Raw genomic sequence first — 19,519 nt, forward strand, 5'->3', positions numbered from 1 at the left:
TCTTTTTTATCAGTGTTTCTAGCATTCAGCCCCTTTCAAATAGGGTTTCTTACAGAATAAATAAGAAACCGTAACAAAAACTAAGAAACTAGCAATTTTCAACAAAAGTTAAGCGTTTAATTCTTGAACTTCAGTTTAAATCATCAGCAAATAAGCATTATTTTAAGTGATTTTTTTACAATTTTTTAGAAACCACAAAGTTCTGAATATAGGATTCATTTTTCCTTTTAAATAGCAATCACTGAAAATGCAGAAAACCAATTACCAGGAAAATCCAAAAGCCTCATTTGCCTAAAAAAATGTATATATATTTACAATACTGGCAATCTCGTAGCAAACACAAGCGCATACATGCAATTGTATCTGGTTTAAGGCAGAAACCTTAGTCACTAAAAAAATTACTAAACATTTACTGTATCACATTTAAAATAAGACACCATCCAAAGTGTTCACTTTAACTAGGTTGTCAGAAAGCAAGCTACTACCCCCTCCCTTAGCTAGTGTTTCAGTACAAACCTTAAGAGATGGTTTTGTTTTCTAAACAGGAGCCCCCATTATTCCACCTTTCACAGTATAATGGTTCAAACCAGAGACGTGGATACAAACTTGACACCTCTACACCAAAGCCCACAGGTTTTGCTAGGTGTGGGGAAGTCCTCAAACTTGTTTAAAGCTTTACAGGAGAATGAGGGATTCCTTCTCACAGCTCAGCTAAAACTGATTATGACCCTCCAGATGGATCCTGGGATTCACATAAGGGCTGGGCTGCCTGATCTCCCATCAGTCCCTCTTCTCTAGCCAGTGACTGGACCTTCCTGTCTCCCCTCCCAGAGATTTATACCCCTCAAGAAAGGCACTGAAACAAATTCCTAGGAATTCAGATTCATTCCCTGAACACAACTGCTTCTCCCAAGTCAAGTCTCCATCATCCTCAGGTCAGCCCCATTCTAATTAATCAATAATTCTGGCTGAAGGCTAAGACAGAGGCTACATCTAAGAATAGCAAAGGACCCTAAAAAGTGACAAGCCGAGTCATTATAGGATTGGGACATCAGGAAAGAAAATCCAAACTGCCTATCATGGGTTCCTACTGGGCTTCTGTCCCAGAGGTCTAACTTGGTGGTATAAAGTACCTGCACACACAGGTCCGGGGAGAAAGTCAGTCTATGTGGAGGCTGGGGCTAACAGTTGCCAGCCAGAATGTTAGGAAAATAACACATCCCAAGTTGCCCTTTCTACATCTCTTTGGGCTCAAAGTTTAATCCTCCACTCAGCTACTGAGCCTCTTCTTTTTAAAAAATTAATACATTTCAGGTGGTAAGGAATCAAGACATTTCCCCTCACCCCTGTTCCCTTGCCCCTGGTCCTCCACTCCTTTCTTCAGGAGATAAGTCACATCTAACAATTGACCCTCCCATCCCACCCTTCAGTCTAAATTTACTCATAATTCATCTGTCTGTCCCCAAAACTTGCCCCACCTCCCCTCCCAGAACAGTGTCCTTCAAGAGAGCCAAGCTGTGGAGAAGAGAGGAGGCAGGGGTACCAGGAGGCCGCCTAGGAGCTGATGACATGTCCCGACCAGGTCTCATGTTTGGTGCCTGGTGCCAGGTGAGTGATAACAACCTCTACAGCCTGGTGCTTCTCATTCTTTGGTGGAATTGAACACATCTTGTAGGTAACTTCATCTCCTTCCATAGGCACGTATTCTCCTTCAACACTATCAGGGAGTGGGGGGGAGTAAGGGGAAGGAAAAAAAATTCAATGATCAGACATGAATGTGTCCCAATACACTACAGTGGGCTTTCCCCATTGAGTCTCTTAATAGGGAGCCAGGTCTGAAAAGGCCCATCAGAGCAAGGGACAGGATCCAATGCTTCTGCCCTCCTAGGGACCAGACAATAAGACTGATTTAGAGTGTGGTCTATGGATGCCACATCTCAGATATATACATGCGAGCCCTGAGTTACAGAAGGAGAGGCATTCCTGGGAATGCCCTCCCTTCCATTGGCTCCCTCATCCCCTCATTCCCCTGTATGCATATATACTCTCCTCTCCATCCTGTTCCTTGTCCTTTCTCTTCCTCTCAAACTCCCTTCCCCATCCTCCCCCCCCTCCACCCCACTCCTCCTATCCCCTCATCTCAAACTCCCTTCCCCACCCTCTACCCCCAACCCCTGAGAAGCCCTGTTTATAACTACCTTTAAGAAAAAAATACACCTCCATGTGGGCCCTCCTCACACATGTTCACCATACTACATGACATATCTCACACCAGTTTAGCCTATGAAATCCCTGATTCAGGGCAAGGCCCATACACTGTAGACCCATTGAGACAATATGAAACTGTATTCTCACTCTTTCCCTCCCTTCCTTTCCCCTATGCACCCCTAACACACACTTGGCTGCTCACATTTTATATCTACCTCCTGACCACTTACTCAGAGATATGAAGGAAGATGTCTGGGCCCCCATCAGCTGGTGTAATGAAGCCATGCCCCTTGGAACGGCAAAAGCATTTACAGACCCCCTTGTAGACAGGTCCCTCAGATGCCCGCACAGTCCTGAATGAGTGCAGAGAGAGAGAATGATCTCAATACCTCACCCAATTGTTCCCACCAGGCCCACACTCAAAAAGAGAGAGAGAGCAAAGTAACTTCAGGCATTCTCTCACCAGGGTATACTAATCCAGGGTCCATGTTTTCTCCAGAGACAGTGAAATCATAAACTTTGTGTATAAGGGCTTTCATTCTGAAACTGAACCCACCCACCTGATTTGTAGGGGTCATGTGCCTCGAAAGCTGGGCAAAATGTAGAAAAACACAACTGATAACTTCTGGTGAAGCAAGGAGAGCTAGCTTCTAGTCCTACTTCTGATCTTATGTGACCGTGGACAAGTAAATTCATCTATAAAATGAGATCATTAAAGTTCCTTTCCAAATAGTTTCAGGGGCAATTTGGAAAACCTCTGGGAACCAATACAGAGTGAAGGGGGTGGAATTAGATTATTCTACAAAGAAGACAACATTATTGAGAAAAACAACTCAGAACAATTTTAGAACTCTGACCAATTCAGTGACAAAATGACAGCTCCAGAGGACCACAGATGAAATGCACAAGCAGACATACAATTTTGGACACAGCCAATGTGGGGTTTTGTTTTGACTGGCTAGGATATGTTATTAGGGCTTTCATTTTCTTTTTTTTTAATTGTTTGATGAGGAGAGATGGGAAAGAGAAAATAAAAGCTTATGGAAAAAGATTAGAAAAATTTTTAAGTTTAGATAGAAAAAAATAAATTTAAAAAAAACATAATGAAGTTCTTTTCCAGCACTGACATTTTGTGATCTTTTGATCACACTCACATACCGCTGCCTCCTAGCTAATCCAGGCTTACAAAGCACAGCAAAACACTGGGCTTTAACAAGAATTATCCTCTATGTTTGCACAGCAAGCATTTGATATCTGCTGTATGAGGTAAGCAAGGTAGGCATTTTTACCACCATTTTATAGTTGAAGAAGTCATAGGCCCCAAGGGGTACTGAACTGACTTGATAAAGGTCTGGAACCAGGGCTAGAACTGAGTTACATGATGAAATGTCAATATCCTTTTTTAATCACACCTCACTGAGGTGAAACAACACAGGGCAGCACCTTAGGTTGGTCATTTGGAGCCCTCAGCCACTTGGCCTTTTCCACAAAAATCATCTCCCACCTTTACTCCCCTTCTCTTTTTTTCTAGGTACTCACGCTGAAAAGGTCCTGGTTCGCCTGGTTGGCAAGGGGCTGGGAATGAGGTACCCTCTCATGGGAGATGGTGAACGGTCCCTTTCCCGGGGACCATCGGGTAGTCGGAGGGAGGCTGGATGGGTGGGGGGCTTTGGTGGTTGGGGAGGCTCTGCTGACATGATTTACCTGAGGGAAGAAATGTAATTTCTGAGATTCTAGATCCTTTTGGCAGATCCCCAGTACAAACAACTATAATATACAGCAGAGACAGAGTTGAGCAGTCATCTTAACTTGTATAAAGTAAGCAAAGCCATATTTACATTAATTTACATGTCATTTAAGAGGCAAGAAGAAGCCACCCCTCCTTATGCATACACAAACAAAATCTCTTCCCCAACCCAGCTGCCATAAACCCATAAAATCCTGCCATTCGAGATTCATGCTTTGGGTTAGAATGAGAATTTGTCCTAGAAGCCATAAGACATTACGGGTCGGGGAGTTTATCCTTGAGTCGGCTACCCTGAGACCAAAGTACTAGGTCAGTCTCTCAACAAAAATTTAAGACGAGGATCACATAAAACAGATTCTGCCCTCCAGGGATAAAAGCTGAATTACCACTTGCTGGACAGGATGTAGAGGAGAGATCTCTGCTCAGCGACGGGCTAGACTAGGCAGCCTCGGCTTCTTCTCAATTCTGACACTGTATCACTGAGTCCACAGTCTAGCAGAGGCAGGAATTCAGGGGAAAACAATGGTAAGAGCTCGGGTGTGTAAAGTGCTGAGGGAGGTAGAACAATGAGTTCTGATGCTGTGGGGACAGCCCCCAGAGAAGGCGGGCACATCCCAAACCTGCTTCGCTCTCTCTCTTCCTCTTCCCCGTCCTGCCTTCCCTGTTTCTGCTGACGGCATCACCACTCTGCCAGGCACCCAGGCTGTCCTGGAAACTGCAGAGGGAGTCATGGTTGACTCAGGTGATGACATTCAACCCTCTGCCCCGAATGATTTTGGTTGCCCCGCCTCCTCAGACATCACATACAATCTCTCTCACACATCTGGCACTTTCCGTTCTCCTTTCCCTGACTATCTCCGAGCCTAAGCTGCTGCAATGGCCTAACCCCTCTCCCTCTGGTCTTCCCTTCCCCAGTTCACTCTGCCACAGTAACTCTGCTTAGTCACACCTCTGATCCTCTTCCTCAGTGACTTTGGGGCTTTCCAGCTGTGTAACCCTGTGAAAATCGCTCAACCAAGCTCTCGGCAAGTTCCCTCATTTGTAAAAATGAAAGGTGTTATCTCTTGTACAGCTTGCCTCAGGGGTATCACACAAGGGAAAACACTTTGAAAACATTAAACACTATCTGTCTCTGTGTGTCTCTGTGTGTGCCCAGCATTTTGCGGTAGTTGCTCAGTTGTGTCTGACTCTTTGTGACTCCCAGAGGTTTTCTTAGCAAAGTGGTCTGCCACTTCCTTCTCCAGCTCATTTTACAGATGAGGAAACCGAGGCAAACAGGGTTAAATGACTTGCCCAGGATCACACAGATAGTAAGAGTCCGAGGCTGGATTTGAACTCCGTTCTTCCAGACTCCAGGCCCAGTGCTCTATCTACTATACCACCTAGCGTTTGAGAGCACTCCCTTCCTCTCCACACATAAACACACACACGTTTGAACATATACATACACATGTGTATATACACATACAACATACATGTGTGTTGTTATCACTACTACCTTTAATAATTATGGCTGCCATTGCCTATCAGCAAAAGTCCAAAATTCTTTAACCAGACATTTAAGGCTTTCTACAATCCAATCAATCAACAAACATTCATTAAGCACTTACTATTCACCAAGCAGGGTGCTAAGTGCTGAAGAGACAAAAGCAAAAATATTCCCTGCCCTCAGGGAGTTTATATTAAGTCAAGCCTTCCATACAAATTCCTACATAACAAACAAAATTTCTACAAATATTCCAGGCTCCCCCAAACCAGTCCAACAGTTCTATAAGCATATCTTGTACAGTCCCACATCTTTACTGTTCAAAGGCTTTCCTTATACAGGAAATGCCCTCTCCACAATCTCCCTCAGTGAAATCCTAAGGCCATCCCACCTCAAGAGCCTTAAGACCTTTCCCTGTTATCCCCAGAGCTGTTAAGTATTCATTTCATCTTCCGATGCTCATATCCTGGTACCCTGTACCTTTCTCATCTACTTAGTACCAGTTGATACTAGGGAATGACCTAGAATTGACAATAGGTGCTATCTATCCACTTCCTGAGAGGTGCGAGGCACAGGGTACAGACTGAGACAACATTTTTTAGACACAAATAATGTAGGAATTTGTTTTGCCTGCTTATGCGTATTTGTTATTAAGGTTTTTATTTTTCTTATTTCCTTTTAAATTGGAGGGGAAGGAAGAGAAAATAAATGATTGAAAAATAAATACAATTTTTCAAAACAAAGAATTTTTTTAAAAAGGACCTTATAAGTCCTCTGGTCCAACCCTTTCATTTTACAGATCTTACTGCAACCCTTTGAGATTAAATGACTTATCTAAGGTCACTCTCTAAGTAGATCTTCCTAATGATTTCCAAAAAACAAAACAAACAAAACCCTCTCATTATATTGCCACAGAGGAGGTGATTTTAAAAAACCTGAAAAAATAAAAGCTGGTATCTGGGCAGCCTTAGCTAGTACTTATCCGGCCCTGCCCACCCAAGGGAAAAAAAATTTGGTGCTAAAAGCACCCAAACAATGGGTCTAGTTGTTTCTACCAGCCTTCCTCTGCCCTCCCCAGAGATACACAGGCTGCTGGAGCTAAAAGGAACCTTAGAGACTATCTGGTCATAACCCTTCATTTTACAGTTGAGAAAACTGAAACCCAAAGAGGCCAAAGTGATTTGTCCAAGGTGCCCCCCCCACCCCAGCTGACTAGAATTCAGACTCGAGTCTAGGTCTCCTGCCTCACCCTTCCATCTCTACTCTACTCTCCCAAGCTGCCTCTCTGGATCCTGTATAGAAAAGAGAATAGCCTTTGGTGACCCCAGTGCTCAGACAGTAAACTCAAGGAAGCCAGGAGGAGGGCCTCAACTTCACAGGAAGGAAACACCACCCAGGGAGGTGGGGTGGGGGAGGGAAGCAATTCCCCAGAGTGTCACAGCCTCATCTCCAGTAGGGTAGGCAGTTTGATCAGGAAAGGCAAAAAATAGCAGCTGCTCCCAAGTCTCTCCCTTCCTTTGCCCTTCCCATCAACCCCTCCTGAAATACAGGCCCTTGTTCTCCAACCCCATGGGTACCTGCCTCCTCCCACCTCTACTGGAGACCACAGCCCACTGGGCCGGAAAAGGAGGGGTAAAAAGGGAGAGGGGTAGAGAGGAAGTGGCCTACCAGCCTCCCTTGACTTTGAAAGCTGTAGGTCTAAGTCCATATAAAATCCCCTCTAGGAGGAAGATGGAAGGAGGGAGAAAAGGAAAAGAGAGCAGCAAAGGATAAAGCATCTATTCTAACTGGAGTGTGTGAGGCCAGACCTCTCTAGGGAAAAGGAGAGGGAGAATGAAGAACTAATGTGGCACAGTAAAAAGAATGCAGGATTGAGACAAAGACCTGGGTCTGAAACTGGTTTAGAGGGAGCTATGGCCCAGAGGAGTTAGTTAAGTGATGTTCTTAGGGTCACGCTGCTAGAAACTTATTACCTACATACTACCCGGGTGATCTGGGCAAGTCATTCTAAGATGGGGGGGGGGGGGGGAAGGGCCCGGGGGGAGGGAGGGGATGAGGGGTGAACACATGTCTGGATTCAGTAGAAGGGCCACATGTGGCTCATCTATAAATGAAGGCCTTAGGGCTCCTTTCAGCTCTAAATCAATGATCCTATGAAACATGTAATTACAGCATCCATAAGAAAAAAAAAGGTTTAAAATATCTAATCATCCAAGAAGTGCAAATCAACTATGATATAATAAAAGTCATCAAAATTCAATGTTGGCTAGGCTCTAATAAACCAGACATGCGAGCACCACCTTGCCAGTGGAAATGGAAACTGATTCAAACTTGTTAGAAAATAAAATGTGACCAAGCAATAAGAGTCACAAAAATCGCCTTGTGTGACACTGCAGCCTTAAAAAAAACAATTTAAAGAAATCTTAAGGTGCATGACAGAATTCTCATGTCCAGGAAAAGCAGGCTCCTTTCCTCTGCATTCTGCTTTGGTTAGAACACATCTGGAATAGCTTGTTCCCACATTCTGATCCCCCTCTAGAAAGGATATTGATGAGGCTAAATCAGATCTGGAAGAAGGCAAGAAGAGGGATGGGCCTGAGTTCCCGCAACAGGAAGATCAGCTGTAGGCAATGGGGATATTTAGTCTTGAGACAATAAGTCTGATCGCCATATTCAGGATTTAAAGGGGAGGGATCAGATTTGTTCTCCTCAGCTCCAGAGGACACAACTAAGAACAATGAGTGGAAGCTGCTAAAAGACAAATTTAGGCTTGTTGCAAGGAGCAGTTTCCTAAGAATTGGAGGAGCTCTGAAAGTGAAATGGGCTGCCTCCACAGCTTCAGAGTCTCCCCCTCTGAAAAGTCTTCAAGCAAAAACAAGATTGTCCACTTGCTGAGTATGATGCAAAAGGGATTTCTGCAAGTGACAGAGCCAAGGTCTCAAGCCAGATCCTCTGACACCAGTTGGATGCAGTGTCTTTTCCACTTTAAGCAGGCAACCTTCCTAAAAGTGAGTCAAGAATTCAGCCAAGGTCCTGATTGCCAGTTCAGAGTTTCTTCCTCTCATAATGAATTTCAGCTTCTTATAATGAAGGCTTCCAGGAAGGAAATGCTGTTTAGTCAGTCAGCCAACAAGCATTTATTATATGATTACTATGTACCAGGCACTGTGCTAAGTAGTAAGAATACAAGGAAGGGCAAAAACATGATCCCTACCCTCAAGGCTGCTCCTACCCTCATAAGGAAAATAAGTTCTAGGTAGGAAATGTATATTTAATGGGAGACACCTGGCTCATCTAAAGCTATATGTCTTCTTTTTCAAAATCAGGGAAGGTGAAGTCTTGAATTGGCTCAATTAATAAATTAATTTATCAAAAGGTAGATAAAGAAATGAGAAAAAAAAACCTACTCTTGATCTGATTCTCACCAACTAATAGAAACCAGTTCCTGGAATGGAAGTGTTAGGAACCTTAAGTCAAGACCATTTCGCCATCTTAAAATTTATGGTGATTCATATGCAAAGCACTTTATATACATCATCATATTTGAGCCTCATGGCACCCTGGGATTACAGTAAATACCATAATTCTTATTTTCCAGATGAGAAAACTAGGGCTGAGAGAGTCTTAGTAACTTGACCAGGGTCACCCAGCTAGTAAATTGTTCACAGGCACGATTCAAACCAAGTTGTTCCTACATCCCTAGTCCAGCACTCCATCCACTGTGCCCCCTAGCAGCTTCAAACAAGTATAAATAGGGGTGGCTAGGTGGCACAGTGAATAGAGTACCAGCCCTGGAGTCAAGAGGACCCGAGTTCAAATCTGGCCTCAGACATACCAGTGGTGTGACCTTGGGCAAGTCACTTAACCCCAATTGCCCGGCCAGGGGAAGCAAAAAAAAAGTAAAAATAGATGCAATAAAGCTCTATATTTTGCCGCCTCTTAAAAGAAGAAAGCCAGATATAGTTTCATATGCGCTCTAGGTTTGGAGGAGAATGGATAGGTAGGATCCCATGGCTCAAGATCCTGCATATATCTTGTCTGTTTCCATGCTGTCCTTCCCATTAGAGTGTGAGCTCCTTGAGAGCAGAGACTAGCAGGCGCTTAATTAATACTTGGTGATTTAACTGACCATCCCATGTAAGAGAAGAGCTTAGACTTTTTTTGGTGCCCACCAACAGCTATAATTGGCAAAGTCAGGCTTTGGCTCAATTTTAGAAAAAAACAATTGAAAAGCAATTGGAGTTATTGAAAATGAAATGGGTTCCCTTGGAAGATAGTGAGTTCCCCATCACTGGAGGTCTTTAGCTACACATTTGTCTGAGATGTTACCAGAGAGATTCTTTTCCAGGAACAGCCCAAGTCCCTTTTCATGTCAGAGTTCACTCTGTGATTTCTCCCTCACTAACCTTTCTTCTCTAACCAGGAGTTTCCATTTCCCTTTTGCAACTTTCTAGCTATGTGGCTATTGGCAAGTCATTCAAATTGAGACTCAGTTTTATCTTTCATAAAAAGGAACTAAAAATTCTTGCATTATCTGTCTCTTGGAAGTACAGTGAAGAATACAATCTAATCTATATAAATGTGAACTAGTGTTGATACCTAATAAGGCATTTATATCTTTTACAGAATTTGAGGTTTTACAAGCCAAAGGAATGAATCTCAAATGACAGTTTCAGATCTCAGCTTTTTTTCCTATCATTCCCCAGTGAGGCTCCCCAGCCTCTGTTCTCCCTATTTCTGCTCCAGGGGTAATTTCCTTTTGGGTTGGGTGGGAGGGAAGAGAAACACTTTTCTAGACATTCTTAAGCAGTGGTAAGACAGGACCCCAGAAAAAAATACGAAGTATTTGGATGATCAACAGTCCAGAGAGAAGTAACTTACCCAAGGTCATAAACACGAATGAGGCATTCAAACAAAATACAAGACAAGAAAAAACAAAACATACCACAAAGTCTTGTGTGGTAAGAGTCAAATGAGTGGTATAGACAGGAAATGTTCTACTGGTTCAGGGGAGGGTGTTCCACTGTGGGCTGGCCAGGATGATGAGAGGAGATTTCATGGGGACATGGGCATGGAGCTAGGCCTTAAAAGATAAGTGGAACTGGCATAATTAGAACTCACATTTATAGAGCACTTTTTAGGATTACAAAGTGCTTTCCTCACAATAACTTTTTATAACAGAGGTCTCAAACACATGTGGCTTAGTCCCCAACCATATTTAAGTGCAAATGGGAATTAAGTAACAAAATAAAGCAAAATATGGTCATTTCTACTTAAATCTGACAACACTGCTTTACAGCATTACTCCCCACACTTTATAGATTAGCAAACTGAGTTTCACCAAGATTACGTGACTTGCCTGTTGTCACAAGTCAACAAGTATGACTTAAACCCAGATCTAACTCTTCTAGGTCCAGGGGACTTTTAAACATTTGTTTTTAATTTTTAAGTTTTAAGGCTTCTTCTTTGTAACATCACAGTCTTTTTCAAATTTTATTTTTAGTCAACAAGCATTTATTGAGCACTTACGATATGCAATGTAATAATTGCAAGGGATTCCTGTACTAGCGAAAAAAAAACCAGCAGTCTCTCCCCTCAAGGAGGTTATAGTCTTATTTTTATTAGATAGCGCTCTTTTTAATTTGATACCCCCAAAGGCCATCTTTAGCTCTTTTATGATGCAGACACCCAACTCCATCTATCTTTCAAAAATGCTAGAGAAATTCTTAGTTTAAAGGTAGTATTTTGAACTAACTCTTCTCTCCTACATCACAGTCATTTCTTGATATTAATCTACCTCACACAGAGTTCACCCCCTGGAATTTAACCTTCCTTTCTAACAAAGAAAAAACGCTTAAGCAAAAACTGCCAATACCATGATGACAGGTGATAATGGATGCAACATTTTGCCTTTGTAGTTTCCCACTTCTTTGTCAAAAAGAGGGAAGTATATTTCATCATCTCTTCCCTAGGACCAATATTGGTTACTAGAATTACTGAGTTTAGCTTCCTTTAAGTGCTCTTCTCCTGGACATTATAAGTAATTGCATTCTCTGACTCTTCATGTTAGTCATTTCTAGTTCTACAATAATATTCCATTCCATTCATTTATTTCCAGGGCTCTTCCCACTAAACCACCCTGGAAAGCTGTCCCATGTGGCTAAAACAAAACAAAATGTCCCCACCTGGGCCACACACCAATCACCTTCATCTTCTTTGAAAGGCCCACCCCTTTTAAGAGACCTTAAGTTTGAGGGTGGTGGGAAGGGGAGAGTCAGAGACCTTAGGTTCAATTTTGAAAAACAAAATCTTTCTCAAGCCATCTCTCCCCACCATTCCCCCTCACTGCCCAACCTGACCATCTGAATCCTACCTGTCCTTCAAGAACTAGCTCAAGACTCACCTCCATGAAGAATTTCCTGACCATTCTAACCCACAGTGATCTCTGGGGGCCTTGGTTTCTTCATCTAGAAAATGAGAGAATTGAACTAGATGATCTTTAGGGGCCTTTTCAGCTCCAAATCTGTGCTCCTAGATCCTTTCTCTGAGCCATCACAGCTTTTGCTCTCTTGTGGCCAATTTGGCCCTGCCCACCCACATTCTGGTGACAATGGTTCTGTTTTCCTTTTAAGTATGTGTCTTGTGTCTGAAATTAGCGTGCAAGTCCCTGGGCAGCATCCCGTCTTGAACATAGTGAAAAAAATATTTGTTTAATGATTGATTCCACTAGATCATTTTTGGCACATAATTCACCCTTTTGGGACTCAGTTTCCTTACTTGTAAAATAACAGGGCTGGCCTATATCCCAGGATCCCCCATCCTGCCGTTGGAATCCCTGTTTCCCTCCAGGGCATATAATTACTGCTGCTCTAATTAGCAACAAAGCTTAAAGTCCAGAGGCCCTCAGGACAGATTCTGCAGAGGTTGGGGGAGGAGGGGTGGGAGAAGGGGAACCTTCCAGAAAGTACTAAAGGCTTTATTCCCCCAAGGCCAGAAAAAGCTCCCCCTCTTCCCCTTTCCACCCAAATTCCCAGAATTGTTAACAGTAGGTGTAATTTCAACCCTAAAATAGCCCCTCGGGCTTCCCAGTTCTTTACAAATTATTCTCTAGGGTCACTAACCTTTCATCCTCTATCTTTAGGTCCTTGGCCCAATCCCAGAACTGACCAGACCACTTCATTTCCTTCATTTATCCCAGCCCTTCTACTTCTTACACAACAGTTTCAGAAACAGGTACTGAGTCCCTCAGCCCTGAGGATTGCCACTATCGGCAAAGCCAAACCTGAGGGCAAAAATTTCCAATATTCTTTAGTTTCTAACAAAGTCTGTTCTGCCATGGGATTTTGGCTGATAAGAATCTCCCCAGGCAGACCTCAAAAAACAGGAATTGAACAGTGGCATTTATACTAAGGGGACTTCTAGTTAAGATGGTAGCAAGAAAGGCTGTTGACTTGGAATCCACCTCTCCCATATATACTCCAACAATAATCAAAAAAGGCACTAGATTGGAAAGAGATCAAGACATCCTAAAAGAAATATCTCTAAGTTGCTTCATACATACCAGGAATGCATAAAAAGACAGATGGACTAAGTGTCCCACCAGGAAAGTAAGGATGAGCTCAGGTGAATCAAGCATTTCATCTACTAGAAAGGGAAGAACTACAGGGAATTACTTACATTCTAATAGAAGAAGCAAGTATCCCTTCAAAATCTTGGGAAAGTGTTCAAGGCTCATAGAGGAAATTAAATAAGGAAGACAGAGGAAATGGCAGTTGTTTCATTCTGTTCTGATGGTCTTGAAAGGGAAGAAAAGGAAGAGAAAAAGGAATTACACTAAAGAAGAAATGTGAGAAAAGGGGATAGCACTTATGATGTCTCACAGAAAGAGTGCGCTAGAAAAAGAGTATATGGGGAGTGTGTGGGACAGAGACCACTACCCAAAAAATCAATACAAAGATGCAGATACCTGAAAGCAGAAATTAGTTTATTGCTTTCTGGAGGAAGAGGTAGAAGAAGGAGGCATCACATGAACCTCATTCTTATCTGAACTGGACAAAGGAGGGCCAAATACACATACACACAAAGAATTTAATGTAACGTATTAAATTAAGCAGGAGGATAAGTAAGGGTAAGGGGGAAAAAAGTTTTTAAGGAGAGTAAAGTCCTTAAGGTTAACAGTCACAAGCAAAACAAACCAATTCTGAATGGTGGATTGTCAAAAGAAAGAAAATGTCTGAACCACTGACCAGAATTCTGAGTGATGGGAAGAGATGAAAAGATAATTAAGAAAAAAAAAATCTTTTCAAGTACAATTCACTAACATTGCTCATATTCCTTCTCTTTTACCATCCAATTCTTTGTAAAGGGGACAGCAGACAAAAAAGGAAAAATTAGAAGAGGTTGTGAAGAAGGGAAATACACAATCAACAATAACACTGTGAACATGAATGGGATGAATTCACCCATATAGCAAGAGGACTGAAGAATAAATTAGAAAGCAGAATCCAATGATATGTTGTTTGTAAGAAATATCTGAAACAAATATTCATATATATTTAAAATGAAACACTGAAACAGAACTTATTATGCTTCAGGTAAACTCAAAAATAGTAGGTATAAAAATAATTATCTCAGATAAGGCAGCAGAATAGACATGATTAAAATAAATAGAGAAATTACATTATGCTTAAAAGTACGTAGACAATGAAATATCAATACTTAATACATATGCACCAAATGGCATGCCACAGTATCTGGAATATGGAAATACTTCAATTAAAAGTTAATCAAAAAGGGGCGGCCAGGTAGCACAGCGAGTAAGAGCACTGGCTCCAGTGTCAGGATGACCTGGGGATCAAATCGGGGCTCAGATACTCAGCACCACACCCAGAAATAACTGGCCATGTAACCTTGAGCAAGTTACTTAACCCCAATTGCTTTAAAAAAATAAATAAATAAAAATTAAAAAAAATTAAAAGTTAATCAAAGTACAGGAATAAATAAACAGCAAAACTATAATAGTTGATCTCAATGCATTCCCTCTCTGACCCTAGATAAATTAAACAAAAAATAAACAAGAAATTACTGACATGAGCAAAAACTTTAAAAGCAGGTACTATAGATCTCTGGTGATTACTGAACATACACAGAAAGGAATATACATGTTTCTCAGCTGTACAAAGTACCTTTGCAAGAAGTGACCATATGTTAGGGGTATAAAAAGTTCACAAACAGATTTAGAAAAGTGGAAATATTAAACACATCCTTTAATGAGCACAACACAATAAAAATTATGATCAATAAAATGACTTTTAAAAAAGGATTCCAACTTTAATGGAGGATAAATAACTTTTATCTATATTAAATTTCATACTGCCTTTGGGAACCATTAACAAATATGGAGTCAGCCTGAGGATCTTCTTGAAAAACTGCCTTAATCTATCTGGGTTAACAAAGGTAGTTCTGCTGTAGGGCAAGATAGTGAATGAGTTAATAATTACAACTCACATTTATATGGCACTGTAAGGTTTACCAAACTCTGCAAAGCTGAGAGTTTATATAATTAACCCCATTTTTTTTATTAGGAAACTGAGACTCAGCTAGCTGAAATTTGTCTGTAGTCACATAGGAAAGTTTTGGAGACGAAACCAAGGGTCTATCTCTAGTGTTCTCTGGGCTCTAAACCCAGTATTTTTTTTTTTTAAGTACCTGGGGCTAAGTAACTTGCTCAAGGTTACATGGCCAGTTATTTTGTGTGGGTGCTAAATATCTGAGGCCGGAAGCAATCCCAGGTCTCCCGACTCTGGGGCTGGCGCTCTTACTCACCGCACCACCTGGCCGCCCCTAAGCCCAGTCTTTAAGACTAAGGCAAGCCTCAGTTTCATTGAGCAACACATGCCCAACTCCCTGTGTTTGGCTTCTTACAGTGACCCCTGGGTTTGGAGCTTTCTCCTCCTATACACATTATCTCAGGGTGGTAGACATCAGGGAGGGGGGCGAGGATAAAGTCCAGAAAACTATTAGCAAATATAAACAGATTAAAAAGACACAAAGAAATGACATTAAGCTTAATGGCACCTGCTGCCTGGACCTCAGCTTTAGGAACATACCATACAAACCTGGATGGGATAGAATGAACAGGGAGAGAACATGAGTGACTTACTCAAGAGTATTAGGACACCATAGTGGATAATGAGTATGTTGAATTCTGAGAAACATGGGAAAATGTGTATGAATGACTACAAAATGAAGAAAGCAAAACCAGGAATTCCACATATAGAGTACCCCAAAAGTCTTGTCCTAAAAAACCTGAGTGCACTTTTAAGTTTTGTTTTGTTTTAAACTTTTAAAAAGCTGCACTAAGACTTTTGGGACACCCTCTACATAATGACTACAATCATATGAATGAAAATGATGTTTAAAAAAGAAAAATAGCCAACCTCTGATTAATTAGAATGTGAATATGCACATACACATGGCCCCAGAGAACAGTCCATCAACAGGCATTTATTAAGTACCTACTATGTGCTCAGAGATACAAAGGAAGGCCAAAAAAAATCCCTCTTTTCAAAGAGCTCATAGTCTAATTAATGGTAGAAAGGGGAGGGAGCCACTGGTGAAGAAAGTCACAAATGATGTCAGTCATTTTAAACACAAAATTTTCTTAACTTTTTGGTTTTTTTTTTCTAAGTAGAGATTCAGGGTATGTTTGTATGTGTGTATGCATGTATGTGTGTGTTATGTAGAAACAAGAATAAATTAAAATGGGAGTGGGGAGTGACTTGTAATCCCAGGACCTTGTTCTCATAGGTTTAGGAAAAAAAAATCACTAGACTACCCTCAATACAGAACCTCCCAGCTCTGGATACTCAGGTGGGTCTCAAAATCTCTCCCATTGGGGCAGCCAGGTAGCATAGCCAGTAAGAGCACTGGCCCCAGAGTTGGGATGACCTGGGATCGAATCCGGGCTTAGACACTTAGCACCCACCCAGAAACACCTGGCCGTGTTACCTTGAGCAAGTTACTTAACCCCAATTGCTTTAAAAAAAAAAAAATCCCTCCCATTCATATAGTTATCAATGCTTTTCAAAATGCTTGCATGTATATATACACACATATATACATACACATATGTATTATGTGTGTATATACATATATACATGTGAGTGCATGTATGTATGCATTTCCTCATTACAATCTCATGACAACAACAGGGTCAGGTGGGAGTATCCCATTTTAAAGATGAAAAAACATTGACACAAAGGTTAAGTAACTTACCCAAAGGCACATAGCTGGTTAACTGCAGAACTGGGAGGACCTCTAAGATTCCTTCTGGAGCTAAATGTTGGATCCTGAGTCTATGACTAGAGCTTATGTCTCCTAAGCTGCCAGTGTTCTGATTTCTCCACTGAATCTCTAAGTGGGCTCGGGATGAATGTCAGGTCTTAAGGTTTCCATAATGACTTGGAATTTGTCCATTCTTCTGCCGTAGGGGTGAAATTAAACCATTTCTTCACAGACTCCTTAAGAATGGGGTAGGAGAGCACTAATTTAGCCTTCAGTTGTCCCTAGACCTCCCTGTATGAATGGGCCAGTCTAGTAGAGAGTTCAAAATGTATTCTCTGGGAAGGCTTTCCTGATGTTCCCACCAATAGGTACACCTGATATACCAGCTCTGCCAGGAACATTGGAAGGATAAGGATTCCCTTCTAGAGTGCAGACCAGAAAGCCTGGGTGATCTCCTTTGATATCCACTGTAATAGAAGTTCAGGGATCATGGAAAGCTCTCTGTCTCCTTTTTCCAGAAACTGAGGGGTCTCCTATTATAGTACCCTCCTAATCTGGCCTTCCTGCTCCAAGGCCTTCCCCATTCTAATCCACCCTCCCTACACTATCAAAGTGATTTCCCTAACAGTGAAATGGCAGATCTGACAGTGTCACTTACCTTCTCAATAAACTCTAGAGTCCATAGATCAAATATAAACTCCTGTTGGGCATTTTAAAATAAGCCTTTGGCTTGCAGAGAACTAGCGATCTCCTAAACCTTGATACTGTGAAATCACAGGATTTGCCACACTCACTTGGATGCAGACTTGGGACTGCAGGACTAGATCTATGAAGTGGTTCTTGCAGGGTTTGGCCCCAGGATGTTAAATTTTGGCTTAAAACCACTCTAGAGGCCAAAAAGACCCAGAAAATACAGACATGTAGGGTAGAAAGACAAACAGCTGGGCTATTCTATAGTCTGAAGCTAGAAGGCTCTAAGAAGCCAGAACACTGCCAAGAAACCCAGGCCCCAGGGACCTGCTGGGTACACCAAGCCTGAAAGCAAATTCCCAAACCTGCTTATAGCCTGGGAAAGGTCAGAGTGGAGCTAAAATGGGATCCTATCTCCATTCCCAAACCTCAGCCCTGCCTCCTCCAAGGTACCAGCCAGAGGCAGAACAAAGAAGGTGATTCACAGGGAAGCTGGAAGATGACTACTCGGGAGAGGGCCACGTACTTAAATGTAGTCTAGGTGGTTTTAGTGATCCCAATCCATGATATCGTTGGTATTGGGAAACTATTTTGCAATTTACAATCTTAGAGAGTTGCCTAAGGGCACTGAGAGGTTGTGACTGGGCAGATGGCTGCAGTTATACAACTGAAAAGAGGCCAGCTGTTAGAAGTGCAGATGGCAGGAATGGCCAAGCAGGGGAGTGTGGAGAAGGGAAGGAGAATAATAGAATAACAGAAGGAAGCTAGAGGGTCCTAAAGTGTTTCCTCCTCTTATGTCCAAATTCCAACTACTTTAGAGGTCGGTTAATTGGTCTGGGGTTAGGGTGGAGGGTGGAGAAAGGCAAAGTCGAGGAAACCAATGACCACCTTATTTTTTCTATGTCATGACTGATAGAAAGAACCCTGCTCTCCAGCAGTCTTTGAAGTCTATCAGTTCTGTCCTTCTCCAAACTTTGAAGCAGGATCAGGCCTCTAGAAGAGTTTAATAGGGGTGTGGAGGGAAGGGAGAGGAAGGAGAATATGAATTTATTAAGTGCCTACCTTTGCAGGCACTGTACTAAGTACTTTATTACAACTATAGCATCTGATCCTCGTAACAATCCTGTAAGATGGTGGTTATGTTATTATTATTTTATGGTTAAGGAAACCGGCAAACAGGTGAAGTGACTTGTCCAAGGTGGCACAGCTAGTGAGTGTCTTGAAGTTGGATATGAACTCAGAACTTCCTGACTCCAGAAAGGTGCTCTATCCACTGAGCCTGCCAGCTGCCCTAAATGATCTCCTTTGGGAATCTGGTTTCAATCTGGGCCCCTTTCTCTGAATCACTGATCTACTGCCATAACCTTCTAACTGGTCTCCCTACTTCCAATCCACCCTCCACACAGCTACCTTTAAGATCAAATGTAAACTCCTGTTTGACTTTGAAAACCCTGGCCCCAACCACTCCCTTTCACAATCCCTAAAGTCCAAACAAACTAGTCTTTTTGCTTTTCCTCAGCAGCCACTCCACCTACAATCTCCAAGCCTGTGTAATTTCTGTTCCCATACCTGGAACTGGCTTCCCTCTCTGCCAGCCCCTCTTAGAAATCCCTAACCCCTCGTCTCCTTCAAAGCTCAGCTCATGCACACCCTTCTTCAACAGACTTCTCCTGACTGTCTCCCACCCCCCAAGCTGCTAGTGCCTGCCTCTGTCTTCTATCTATCTTTTTATCTACCTATCTATCTAGTTATTAGACATATATACTATCAGTATATACTATCAAGGGTGAAGAACCTGCCCCCTCAACAAGGCCACATGTGGCCTTCTAGGTCATTGGGTGCAGCCTTTTGACTGAGTTCAAGTTTTACAGAACAAATCCTTCTATTAAAGGGATTTGTTCCGTGAAGTTTGGATTCAAAGAGCCAAACCTGACAACCTAGAGGGCCACATGTGGCCTTAAGGCTGAAGGTTCTGCCATCCCTGATAGTATATAATAAACATATATATATATAAATCTCCCTTAAGAGAATGTAAACTCCCTGAATGTTCCTTTGTATTCTCTCTGTCTCTGTCTCTGTCTCTCTCTGTCTCTCTCTGTCTC

At 42.1% G+C, this 19,519-nt stretch overlaps 1 protein-coding gene across 6 annotated transcripts in view; it reads right to left on the minus strand.

Moving 5' to 3' along the window:
* Window positions 1-95: 95 nt before the first annotated feature.
* The window catches only part of CARHSP1 (calcium regulated heat stable protein 1), a 23,244-nt gene continuing 3,820 nt past the window's right edge, over window positions 96-19,519 (minus strand). For 2 of the 6 annotated variants that reach the window (XM_069085604.1, XM_069085612.1), the window contains exons 2-6: window positions 4,342-4,447; window positions 3,748-3,912; window positions 2,439-2,561; window positions 1,624-1,717; window positions 96-613 (exon numbers count right to left, since the gene is read on the minus strand). In XM_069085604.1, coding sequence (XP_068941705.1) covers window positions 518-613; window positions 1,624-1,717; window positions 2,439-2,561; window positions 3,748-3,905 — 471 coding nt within the window. In that variant the 5' untranslated portion in view covers window positions 3,906-3,912; window positions 4,342-4,447 and the 3' untranslated portion in view covers window positions 96-517. Of the gene's footprint in view, window positions 1,718-2,438; window positions 2,562-3,747; window positions 3,913-4,341; window positions 4,448-11,844; window positions 11,900-19,519 lie in introns of those variants that run through there. The other 4 variants (XM_069085595.1, XM_069085619.1, XM_069085628.1 and 1 more) reach the window with 3 other exon arrangements.

Source organism: Petaurus breviceps, unplaced genomic scaffold (genome assembly GCF_028583685.1).
Source record: "Petaurus breviceps papuanus isolate PSGF00001 unplaced genomic scaffold, PetGlider_PUasm1.0 118, whole genome shotgun sequence".
Taxonomy (NCBI): Eukaryota; Metazoa; Chordata; class Mammalia; order Diprotodontia; family Petauridae; genus Petaurus; species Petaurus breviceps.